Raw genomic sequence first — 13697 nt, 5'->3', positions numbered from 1 at the left:
ATTCTCTGCAATTTTACACACATAAGTCATGCGCAATCCAAAACGAATAAAACAGTGAAAAACCCCAATTAATCCACCTAGCGGTGATTATGCCGTTCTCATTTGTTCAAAAGGGTTGAGAAGCATATAACAGAAGTCTAAAACAGTTACATATTTTAATAGGTGGAAAGGTCTTATTCTTCACATCTCTTTATGCTCATTGTAATATTTTCTGCCAAGGTCAACTTGTTGCAAGCAAATCCAGAGGCAAGCTGGCCTAGGGCGGCAAGCCTCTTTAATAAAGAATTAAAAACCCTGATTAATCCACCTAGCGGTGATGGTGCCTTTCTCGTGCATTATAAAAATAGTATTTTGGCCATTACTCTTGAGCCCATAGTCCGATCTGGCCAATTTTCAATAGGAAACAATGAGAGAGTGTTCTGCGTCGAATGCAACTTGTTGCGAGTAAATCGATTAAGGATAAGTGCCTGAAAATGAGTGACATTTTTTACTATTTTTTTTTATAAAAAACAAGTCGTGTTTTGGCCATAACTTCCGAGCCCATAGTCCGATCTGACCAATTTTCAATAGGAAACAATGGTAGAGTATCCTGCGTCGATTGCAACTTATTGCGAGTAAATTAAGGATATGGATAAGTACTTGAAAAATGAGTGACATTATTTTTACTAATTTTTTTTTATAAAAAATAGTGGTATTTTGATAATAATTTCCGAGCCCATAGTCAAATTGAGACAATTTCCAATAGGAAACAATGGTAGAGTATCCTGCGTCGAATGCAACTTGTTGCGAGTAAATCAGTTAAGAATAAATACCTGAAAAATGAGTGACATTTTTTTTGGGTGGGTGCGCACAGACACACACACACATACACACACACACACACACACACACACACAGACATCACCTCAATTCGTCGAGCTGAGTCGATCGGTATATAACACTATGGGTCTCCGGGCCTTCTATAAAAAGTTTGTTTTGGAGCGATCATATAGCCTTTACGTATACTTAGTATACGAGAAAGGCAAAAAGGATCAGCAGAAAATGATAGTCATGTGAATATGCCTAGAGCACCTAGACTCTAGAGCATATCTGACAAACGATTTGATCCTGGTTGTGATATTGTTTGTTCCATGAGCAGATACATAGATGAAAAAACCCTGATTAATCCACCTAGCGGTGATGGTGCCTTTCTCGTGCATTATAAAAATAGTATTTTGGCCATTACTCTTGAGCCCATAGTCCGATCTGGCCAGTTTTCAATAGGAAACAATGGGAGAGTATTCTGCGTCGAATGCAACTTGTTGCGAGTAAATCGGTTAAGGATAAGTGCCTGAAAAATGAGTGACATTTTTTTAAATAAATTTTTCTATAAGATGGTGGTATTTTGGCCATAACTTCCGAGCCCATAGTCCGATCTGACCAATTTTCAATAGGAAACAATGGGAGAGTATCCTGCGTCGAATGCAACTTGTTGTGGGTAAATCGGTTGAGGATAAGTATCTGAAAAATGAGTGACATTTTTTTACTCAATTTTTCTATAAAAAAGTGGTATTTTGGCCATAACTTCCAAGCCCATAGTCCGATCTGACCAATTTTCAATAGGAAACAATGGTAGAGTATCCTGCGTCGAATGCAACTTGTTGCGAGTAAATCGGTTGAGGATAAGTACCTGAAAAATGAGTGACATTTTTTTTTGGGCGGGTGCGCACAGACACACACACACACACATACACACAGACATCACCTCAATTCGTCGAGCTGAGTCGATCGGTATATAACACTATGGGTCTCCGGGCCTTCTATAAAAAGTTTGTTTTTGGAGCGATCATATAGCCTTTACCGTATACTTAGTATACGAGAAAGGCAAAACATTGAACATCACTACAAAAAGGGTCTCTATTTTTAAGACCTGGCCTAAAAAACAATGCTGCAGAAAATGCTAATTTTCTTGGTTGTTCTTGAGTTGGCGCTCCTGAAACATAATATTATATATTATATCGAAATAATAATCTCTAGTTGATCTGTTGCCCTACTGATTTAGTTTTTTTTTTTATCTTAGATCTGTTGTTAAAAAAAATCCCTTTGGTAAATTTACATTTTTTCACGAAAAATTGCATTTTTTCCGAAAGTAAACAATTTCTTAACCATGTAAACCACTTGGCATAAGGTGCTAATTGGGCTTATTCTACGAGTCGAGTGACGTGAGGTGAGTCGATTTTAGCAATTCTCACGTGTAGGTGACCATGTTATTCAAATGGGGCTATACGACTCTTCTCACTTCATTCGAGGAATCTCACGTCACTCCACTCGTAGAATAAGCCCAAATAAAGCAGAAAATGCATGCAAAATTTGAACAAAATCGGACTATCACCGCCAAAGCTAATGCATTTTTTCGATTTTCGTGTTATTTTTACATTAATTTTTGACCGTTTCACCCCACTTTCCCTTCAGGTAAAATTCTGAAAATTTTCAAAATGTCTTTTTTTACATATATGGACAAATTCTGAAAATTTCAGACAAATCGGAAACATCGATACAAGAACTGACGAACTGGCTCTTAATAATAAAGTTTTACTAGACAAAAATGAAAACGAAGTAGGTGGCTTCTAGTTTAAATTGATCGCCTCGCTATGTGATAGCACAGTGGTTCCCAACCCTTTACGATTTTCCAAGTGACCCGCCCCCTTAATTTTTCATGCTGAAATCATGAACCCACATATATTCTTAAATCATTTTATTTCAATATTTTTTATCAAGCAGTGATTCATTCAGTACGACATTTGTACTTGCATTTGAGGTACTTGCTTCGATATACGAGTTTGCGCGTCTGATAAAGCGAATCTCAAATCGTCGCCAGTGTTTGGTCTGTTTCTTGCTTTGGGCTTATCTGGAGATTTGTTGAAAATCTTGCAAAATTGTATAGAAGCAAACGAATCTTGAAAGCTTGAAACGTGACTTTGGGATACGCTCCGAATAATACACATCAAAACTGGCTAAATTTTTACCGGATTCACAAGACGATGAACCACTCCGCAGATCAAAATATTCATTCCAATCCATTCTGAACATCATCTGCCAGGCTAGTCAATGTAAACGAAAACAAATTGCGAACTAATAAAGCATCTTCGCATCAAATTATTGCTCCAGTGAATTAAGATGAGCCCTGAGTTCCAATTCGAGATCCGCATATAAGTTGCTTCTTCATCAATCAAACCTCTGATAGGTAAGCGAGTAACCAAAATGTCTGATAGGTAAGCGAGACATTTCTGCTATCCTTTTTCATTAAGGTTGACAAGCAAAAATCATTCCTTCCCGAAATTTTGAAGAAAATTTTAATTGTACACCTCAATTCAAAAACACCTTTTGATAACTACCGTACAACAGAGTAGAAAAGAAGGACTGCAGAGTTCTGATCTTAATGCTTTTCTCTGCAGAGTTCTTTCAACAAATGGGTGTTTTGAGTTCCAGATTTGACATAGTTCATGATACTTATATTTATTAAATGGCTACTAAGTCTGAAATTTTCACATCAAGTTTTTTTTTATTTACCCGAAGTTTCAACACGGGATATTGTTTCTTTTTCAAGGGGAAAATATTGAAAAAGACACAGTAAGTAGCCGTTCTCAGCGCCGTAGCGTGTGGTTGGCCAGGTTGGCCCCCGCCAAGGGCGCCAGGCCTTTAGGGGGCGCCAAAATCCAGAATTGAACTATAGAAAATGATGACAAATCTCATCAAGGCTTTTTACGCGGTTGGATGGATACCACTTGAATTTTCTTCGATTTGTTTGTAATTTGTTTGGCGAGGGTAATTCATTGTTTTATTGATGCTGAGGGTCTCAATCTAAAATCAAACCGTGTAAAAAACCTTGATAAATTATCTAATTTATCGGTTCAAAGTGTTTCAGATTCAAGCTTTTAACAGACATTTTCCTCGGGACTACATCCGCAATCAACCGATTGACTTATTTTCGAAAGGACTTTTTTCGTCAATAATTGATACAGGTAACAGAACGTAGGCTCAGGGAGCATCTTCACTGACTACTTTTTATAATTTACTTGATGAAAAAGTTAGTGAAAATAGAAAGGAACAGGAAATATAAATTAAAAGAAGATTGGAACAAGTTTATGGGGAAGAAGCCCAAGATGAGGACTTCAACACGCCAAAGGCAAAACATCTTCTTCTTCTTCTTATTGGCATTACATCCCCACACTGGGACAAAGCCGCCTCGCAGCTTAGTGTTCATTAAGCACTTCCACAGTTATTAACTGCGAGGTTTCTAAGCCAGGTTACCATTTTTGCATTCGTATATCATGAGGCTAACACGATGATACTTTTATGCCCAGGGAAGTCGAGACAATTTCCAACCCGAAAATCATAGGCAAAACATAGAGTAGACTTTAAAAAACGCGTATAATTTTTGTTCGTGATTAAGAAATCTAAGCCGTTTCCAAGTAATAGATACTCGGATGTAGTGATAGGGAGTTTGTTTTAATTTGAGAAAAATTCGGACCATAACGATCACATTTGATCCTGTGAAATTTTCGATTCATTTAAACAGACAATTGTATAAGGGTGAAAATTTATTGGCCTAACCAATTCAACCAATGCCACCAAACTACCGATAGGCCCACTCTAGGAATTGATATATTTTGATCCGAATAGGCCCGAAGTTGTCTTTTTTTATACGACTTGGTCAAATCGCTATTCTTACCTTACACTAATTCTCTCCAAGTTGATTTATCTATCTCAGTCTGAAGAATCAGGACGATGTTTTTTTACTTGTCCGACGTTGCAGCTGATGTATGTTAGAAAATAAACCCAATCTTTAAATTACTTTTCAAAATTTTACAGAAAGCTAGCATGAAAGCACCCTCTCTACCACTGATCGAATGTGGTTTACAATTATTTACGATAGACGACAGACTATACTAACCTTCAAAATGGCTACAACTCATCGGCCGAAACGTCGGGCACGCAAGAAGAATATCGTCCTGATTTCTTAGACTGAGAAAGCCAACTTCCGAGCATTACATCTTATCCAGTCGAAACATATCCTACCCTAACACTGTAAGTCCAGTAGAGTAGTTCTTTCAAACCACCGACCAAGGTCTAATGGCGATTTCGAAGGTCTTTCAATCCACTCCAAAGTAGGGTTCTTCTTAAGTCAAAGTTAGGGCTTCTTCGAAAGTGATCCAACCACTGATCGGCACAATTGAGATGGATTTTATTGGCCTAGCTAGATCCACTAGTGCGTGAATTCACAACAAGGAAGTCTGGATTTTGTGTCGGTAACACACGCACTACTGGATCTAGTTTTTTTTATTTGCGTGGGTTTATTTAATCTTTAAGAAAATCGTTGAAATTTCTATAAAAAGGATTTTTAGAAATGTTCTGGCCATTTTTATAATGCTTACACCTACTGGGACACATGGAAATTATAGAGACTTAAGGAATTCATAAAGCAAACATTTATCAAATTAATCAAACGCAAAAAATGTTGATAATGAAGTAAGAACAGCTCCTATCATGCCATTTGTTTTGAACATGCATGAAAGTAAGGGGCGCCCAATAACGGTTTCGCCAAGGGCGCTGGGAGTCCACGCTACGGCTCTGGCCGTTCTTCTATTCGTTTTGATTTTATCCCAAATGAAGCTGGTGCACCATCCCAGAGCAGCACAAGTCAGACTAGAAAAGTTTACAGCAACTTTATTGCGACTGAATCTGGTTACATATGAGTTGCAGTAACATATGTGAAACATATGTGCTGCTAGGATCAATACAAACTCACAAAAAAAATCTACTGCAAGCCACCAGATTAAAAAAGAAAACTCTTCTTTCAAACCTCCTGATGTTGAGTAAAACTAATAAATTGATATTTGTAAATACACAAAAAAATAATGTAATTATACCAAAAAATGTATTCATGATAGCTAAGTCACAAAAAGTTTGCATTCATTGCAAAGGATCCACGCCCCCCTTGGTACGGTCTCTCGGCCCCCCAGGGGGTCGCGGACCGATGGTTGGGAAACACTGTGATAGCATTTGAATTTGAACTCGCAGTAGGTAGGCGACGACTTTCATTGAACGCCTGAAAAACGTGTTGAGAAAATCTTTAGTATTAGGCAACCGCGAGACGTGAACGGTCAGTTTGTTAACAACAAGTTGAATAAAAGCAAGTTCAGTCACTCCGTGTCAGAGTGTAAAATAATCGAAAGTTTTTAGTGAAGTCCATTTTTCTTCATTTGTCAGTTCACTTCCGACACATTCATAGTCGGCTCTGGACAGTCAATATTCAGTTGAATATTAGTCATTGAATATTTATGCACATTTTACAAATTGATAAATTATCTGAAATCTGAACACGTTTCAAATGAGTAAAGTGATTTATCACACAGGACTTAATCAGATTTTCATCCGTGAGGCACTTTCAGCGGTAAACATCAACATAAACAATGATAATTATGATTTTTTCTGCACATAGTAAACACATTCAGTGACAGTCGAATGAATGAGTTCGTGGAGTAGTCGTCTGACTATGTCATTCTATGTTTTGAATATTCATGCGATGTTTGTCAAAATTCGGACCGAAGTTGCTTCATGAAGATGAATATTTTAGGCTCTGCTCCGTGTCCATTTTTGAGTTCCGGCCGAAAAGAAATCTTTCAAAAAATTTATTTTATTTTAAGGAATGTCGAAACAAAAAAAAATCTTGGCAGCGGTGGGATTCGAACCCACGCCTCCGAAGAGACTGGTGCCTTAAACCAGCGCCTTAGACCGCTCGGCCACGCTACCCTATATGTGCAATGTTGACTAACAGCAGTATATTTTCGACATACTGGAATCATGAAGGCTCTTACATGTACATTACTCCACACCCTAAACCGCAGCTAATCAAAATTTAATGAAATTTAATTAAAATTACAAATATTACCTACTTCATTAAAAGGATGGTCTTATGAATTTAACAGCATTCATGAGTTTATTTTCTAAATTTTTGTTAATTTTTGTAATACCTACATTGCGACAATTTTATAAAATTTTGAGTAGCTGTTGGTGTGGATGCATTATCGATGTCAGCAAGTACTTTCAGTAACATGTGTAACGCCTACTTGCACACAACATGCATGCAACACATCTTTAATTGCATGGTTTCACGCTTTAACTTTCATCTACTCAGTTGGCGTTAGTTAGTGCATAAGAATCAAATTTTAATAAGGCTAACTTCTGATTTTGCAATCATTTGCAATTTTGCGACTTTGCAATCAGTGCACGTTGGGTATTGCGTCAACGTTGAAGAATTCTCCAAAAGGATATACTCAGCATTAAGCAGGTAAATTGAACCTCCTGATATTTCACCAAACGGCCATTTGAAATTTAGTTTGATCGAATATAAAGAGTTGTCCCTATCACGGTTTTTGTAACGTATTTAAACCTGTCTCTACAACATTACACTATTTTTTTTATCGTGAAGCAAATTATTCCAAAATTTCAATACAAATTAAATTGAACAGAACTACACATTGCAAACACAAAACTCACCTTCAGTTCCGGTTTCGCCAGCTTACTGGTGTTGCTGATGATGGTCTTGAACGAGCCATGGATCTCGTCGTACTGCACCTTATCCTTAAAGCATCCAATGTTCTCCGACAGCTTCTTGATGGTCTTCTCGTTGTACGACAACAGCGACAGACAGAACGCAATGTCCCGCCACTGCCGCTGCTCGCTTGTCACCCGGAACCGCAGGCACAGCTTCTCGACCAGTGATTCAATCTGTTTGTCCTTGTTGATCAGTCCGATGATGTGCTGCATGATGATTTGGTACTTGGATTCCTCCAGCTCCAGCGCTGGATCGCTCAATCGCGAAATGATGTCGGGTAGGACATTGTACAGTATGTTGGATTTGTTGGCAATTTCCTTAAAGAACTGCTCGGTTATGGTGCGGATGTCCTTGACCGGATCCACGATGCACATGGCCAGATCGGAAATTTGACCCTTGACACGGATCATTTCGTGCAGAATCAGATTGGAAAGCATCTTGACGGCCGTGAGACGCAGCTCAACGTTTTTCTCGTGAAGCGTGGCGTACATGTGACTGGTCCAGGGTTCGATGACGTTCGGAAAACGGAACGTTAGATCTGAGAGGCCAATGACGATGTTGCATTTGATCTGGTTGCTTTTCGTATGTTGTAGGATGTTCATCAGGAAGGGCATGTTGTTCTCGCAGAAGGTAGACGAAACGGACATGAGGCGGATTAGGGTGAGAGTGCTGGACTTTTGGAGAAATTCATCTTTATGCCGATTCGGATGCTTGCAGATCTCTATAATGGTGGGAATGAAGCGGGCCAGCATCGATTCTTTGTTATAGAGCATTTCCGTTTCGCAGATGTAGGTGATCTCTTCGGCAACAGTGTCTTCGGCGGTGGCGCCGCTCAGTAGTTCTTCCTCTTCCGCCTGTTCCTGTTCTTTGCTGTTGGCACCGGAAAGTCGCTTCAGTGCATTACTGGCTGATTCGTTCATGCTCACGGTCTTCCGTTTCGGCGTATTCTTGCTGACGGCAGCGTTTTTCTTCTTACGATTTTTTATCTCTTCTTTGAGATCCTGACGGTATTTGAGATTGCTGTAGACGTCGATATCCAGATGAATCATCTGGCGCATAGCGACATATCCAATGATGAGGATGAAACGAGCAATCAGAAACGTTGGTAGCGTAATAGAGCTTTTACGAGAACTGGCTTGGGAGGAGCCTTGTGATGAGCGAATGTTTTCTTCCTGAGTAGCACCAGGAATTTGCGATAGGGAGTCTTGTGAAAGGCGCAAAATGTCGTCTTGTTCGGCAAACTTTGAGGCGAGAATGTGCAACTTTTCGTAAATAGTGACGAGAATGTTTTGGCTGACCACGTCCGGAGTGTTGATCATTTTATAGATGAAGTCGAACGTTTTGTTGCCAATGGTGTCGAAATTGTTGATTTTGCTGTTGAAGAACAGTTTCACAAACACGTCGCTCACCTTCTCTACTATAGGAGCATCGGCTTCGTATCGTTTGTAATACTTGATGCCATCCTTTGGTTTCGGAATGGAGTTCATAAGAAGCATTAGTGTGGCTGTGAAAATTCTGGGATCCTTCCTTCCACGCTGCTCAAACCCGATCGTCTCCAGCAGAGCTTGGTTCGCCGAGACTACCGAAGGCTTTCCAGCAGACACCATAATCAGCAGTTGGAGTGCCTGCCGTGATTCTGATTGAGTTACATTTTCCAGCTTCATTGTGTAAATCTCGAACATAACTTGAATCATTTGAGCATCTAAGTCACCACTCTCGACCCACTCTTTGACCAGCACTTCCATCGCCGTATAGTGGCCCATCGACAAATTGATCATGAATTGACACAGGTTTCGAACCACCTTCACATTTTTTGCTCTGCCTTCCAGATCTACCTCCAGCAGCACTCTTTTGTAGGCGGCCGCAACGCTGTTGCGTTTATCCGCGTCGGATGACCAAACTAGATACAACATTTGCTGCATGCCGCACTCAGTTCCCTTTATGCCAAACAGATAGGCCGAAGTGAAGAAATCGATCGCTTCGAACACATCCGAATGCGATTTCGACATCAACATGTCCTGTAGCTTGGGCACCGCATCTGAGACAATTTCCGAGAATCGAATCGAATCTTTCATAAAATTGACCTCGTTCTCAATTTTCTGAAACTCGTCGTTCAAATTTGCCCCGTGGCGGTTATTGATAAAGTAGCTCTTTAGCACAGCCAGGAAGTAAACGCACTGCTGTTCCACGTTCAATGTTTTTCGCGTCTCTGTATTTCCAATGGCGTAGTCCACCTTACATGCCAATTCAAGCAGCTCTTTGTACCGTTGACCCTCGATAATGGTACCAATGTCTTTGACCAACGATTCGACATCCGCGTCCGTGCCGACTATCTGCGAAGCTTCATCCGACGAGCTCTGGCGCGAGAGCTCTTCGGAGAATATGGGATACATCTGCACCGTCAGGTCCTCCCAGTCTTCTTCGGTTTTCTTCAGGGCCGTATCCTGCTCGACCATCTTGTCACGAATCTCCTGGAGTTTCTTATCGGCTTCCTCATACTGGTTCCGCAACTCGGCAAGCGATAACTAAGGGAATAAGTTTCAAAATATTAATGATAGAACGTTTACAAAAGTTACCATTCGGTAAAAGTAATCTTTTTCAGGTGAACAATCGTTCGGAATAAAATAACTAACAAAACAAACTTCCACATACCTTAGCTGAAAATGGATTATGTTCCAGAAAGGCTTTGATCAGCGCAATAGCATTTTTTCGTACCAGCAGCGCTTTATCTTCGAGTCGTTCGACGGCCCTTTCCAGGATTTGATGCCTCCATGTCAACGGAACGGCATTATTCCGTTCCACATGATGCCAAATCTGCAAAACCTTGGATCGGACGTGAGCCGAAACGTCCATCATGTGACTCCACAAATCCTGTAAGAATTCGTCTCTGGTTTCCTTCAATTCATCCGTCAGCTCTTCCGACGACAGTTCCGTTACTATCGCTTCGCCCATGATCTGCAGTACGCAATTTCGCACCACATAGGATTCCAGACCGAGCAGTTCGTCACTTAACGTTGAAAGATGCGGTATGATCAATTTAGGTGCCAATGTACCTAACTCCAGCAGAAACTGACTGAAATGCCGAGCGACTTGTGCATCTGCCGCATCGGCACCAAGGCGTTCGATCAGCTCTTTTATCAACACCGGATAGATAGTTGCGATTCCAAATTCTTCATACAAAAGCATTACCCCGGCAGCAATCGGAGCGATGGAAGCCTCACAGCGTTCCAGAATTTGCATTGTTCGTACTGGGAAGGACAAGGCGTGATTGTATCGTTTGATCGCAGTACCAAGGATCTGAAACACGCTGTCCACCAGCGATCTGTTCTTTACGTATGATTGCTCCAACGTTCGATAGCAAATATCGCAGATTACACTGTGGAAAGAAATTGAATTAATTCAGTTCAACAAATAACTTATAAACCCTTAAAAAATACTTTTTAAAAGAAATATTCATAAATGAACCTACTCTACGAAGGACTCCTCGCAAACCGGAGGATCCCACAGCCTCTCCAGCGGCAACTGGAACAAATTGTACAACTGTACCACGCATCGGTTCCGCTTGTTATCCCAGTCCAATGCTTCCAGCTCATCGTCCTTGTCCTTATTCTTTTTGGCCCCTCCTTTCTTCAACAGTCCCGTCCCTTCCTTGGCCGAACTCACGTGAGCATCGATCACCTTGACCAAGCCCCCGACCAAATAGCACAACATTTTGACTGCATTCAGCGCCGGCAGTCGTTCTTCCCTGGGAAGATCCGATTTCCCCAGCACTTCGGCAAGCTTCTTGCCCAAACGGTCAACGGCGATATACAGAAGATCGTACGCTCGCAGAAGATTCGTGCCGGACAGTTGCTGCCCGTTGTCAATAACCGAGTAGAACGTATCGAAGTGGTCGAACACTCCGAATGGTTCGTTCATGCTTCCCCGTGCATTTTTCAGTGCGTCGGGAATCTCGCGCGAATCGAGCACCCGACCAACGCAGTAATTGTTTTTGTCCGAATTGAGCAGCTCGGTGTTCACCCGCGGTATTACGAACTGCCACTCCATCGTGCCTAATAGACCTGAGAACTTCGAATGAAAGCACTATTTCACTCTCGCGTGCATCCGCGGTCAATTGTATGTGGAATTTCAGTGAAATTAAACGAAAATTCACAAGAAAATCAAACAAAATAAACAGACAAACGAAAAAATTGGACTCCGTTGAAGCGAAAGCAGCCGTTTTTTGGCTTGGGATTTTGGACGCGTTATCCGACGTTACATGATGATTATTTGACCGAGGGATTAACCAGTGGTTTGAAGGGCGCCACTCAAAAACACGGATAGTTTTTCATAACGACCTAACTCACTCAAGAATCAGAGTGTATGTAATTAATGTCGTTTTCGTTTTTGCGGTGTAGCTGCACCGGGTGTACACTTTCTGCACTGAAATTGTTCGTTTTTTTCGCTCTACACTCAAACCCCACTTTTTCGTGCACCGTACGGCGCATAAAATCGAGAGTGTAGCTTGTTCGAATGGTGGTGTTACCAATACAGCCGCATGTCACGTGCTTGTTACTGTCAAATTCTGTTTTGTTTTGGCTTCGGTTTTGATGCGCGTTTGAGTTAGATTTTTTTTTAATATTGTCGGGCCGCCACCAAACCGGACCGCGCGATTGAGCACTCGCGCTGCGACGCGAGTCGCGACAATTTGAAATATTTCATTAGTAGTGCGCATCATGCACGCATGGATGTACTATCATGCGCACTCAGGCTACTGACATCCTATTGTTTAGCCCATCGCCAGATCGTAGCCAGGATGTCCTGGGCTATAATTTTTTTCATACTGCGTTTCAATGATGACAGCGGTCTATGTCTATTGATGATGATGACACCGCGCTTGTCACCGGGTCGTGCGCACTAATCAGAAATGAATTGCGACGTCTGATAACTGCAGATATTTCATTTCATTGAAAACAAATTTTCGATTTTCTACTATACACGGAATAAAGTGGGAATGGTAATTGCGCGTTTTAATTCTATTTATTGTACGTGGAAAGTTTTATTTTAACAGTGAAAATAGTTAAAACGAAATTTATAAAAATATTCATTCAAACTCAAAGGAGCGACATCCAATTTTTTTACTATGGATATTGACAGGTTTGCCTGTTCGTTCTTTTTTGGGGGATACATTTATCCCCCAGTGTCAAATTACCTCAATACTAATTTATTTTGCAATAGTATGTGCGTGAATTTTGAATATTTACGTTTTTACAGGAGAATATGATGCAAAACGCCCATACCACTCAATAATGCAACATGATACAATTATGAGAAAATAGAGAAAAGTTTAACGAATTATCAATTAAAACAATTTTACACTCGATTCCATGCTTCAAACTTAAGAATGTTTAACTTATTTGCTCAATTATTTAGAATGCTATGCAGTGCACTCGTATTGGTGATTCAGAAAAGATGTGTCAAAAATGGCGTAGCTTGTCATCCCCGTGATCAAACCACAGACAAACAGACGTAACACTGCTCATTTCAACATCGTTCACGTGTTTAACGGTTGATTTGAAATTCATCTGTGTTATGCGATTGTGCCAAGAGAGGCGCTAGTGTTCAATTGCTTTGACATTCGATTAGTGTTTATGCTGCTGAATGTTTTATGTGTTGATGACGATGATGATGATGATTCATATAGAAGTATGCGTTAGGAGCAAAAGTCAAATGGGAAATAATAATGGTCGACTGTGTTTCTCGCGATTCTGATAATAGATGGCAGTAGTGTTTTCTGAAAAAGGTATTACGATAATTTTTCGAACAATTTATATGAAGAGTTACGTCTGTTTGTCTGTGATCAAACTTTAACCACATACAAACAGACGTAACACTGCTCATTTCAACATCGTTCACGTGTTTAACGGTTGATTTGAAATTCATCTGTGTTATGCGATTGTGCCAAGAGAGGCGCTAGTGTTCAATTGCTTTGACATTCGATTAGTGTTTATGCTGCTGAATGTTTTATGTGTTGATGACGATGATGATGATGATTCATATAGAAGTATGCGTTAGGAGCAAACGTCAAATGGGAAATAATAATGGTCGACTGTGTTTCTCG

General features: G+C 40.5%; 1 protein-coding gene and 1 non-coding gene across 2 annotated transcripts in view; both read right to left on the bottom strand.

The window, feature by feature from the left end:
- Positions 1-11849, bottom strand: part of LOC134220925 (condensin complex subunit 1) — a 59765-nt gene extending 47916 nt beyond the window's left edge. The window contains 3 exon segments of the mRNA XM_062700077.1: positions 7540-10122; positions 10250-10973; positions 11067-11849. Of these exon segments, the coding sequence (XP_062556061.1) occupies positions 7540-10122; positions 10250-10973; positions 11067-11644 (3885 nt within the window). The 5' untranslated portion in view covers positions 11645-11849.
- Positions 6711-6792, bottom strand: Trnal-aag (transfer RNA leucine (anticodon AAG)). Its single transcript has one exon. It is a non-coding gene; the product is annotated as a tRNA-Leu (tRNA).
- Positions 11850-13697: the final 1848 nt, after the last annotated feature.

The sequence above is a fragment of the Armigeres subalbatus genome, chromosome 1 (genome assembly GCF_024139115.2).
Source record: "Armigeres subalbatus isolate Guangzhou_Male chromosome 1, GZ_Asu_2, whole genome shotgun sequence".
In the NCBI taxonomy this organism is placed as follows: domain Eukaryota; kingdom Metazoa; phylum Arthropoda; class Insecta; order Diptera; family Culicidae; genus Armigeres; species Armigeres subalbatus.
Note: the sequence above shows the minus strand (reverse complement) of the source record. Positions and strands in the feature narration are given on the sequence as shown.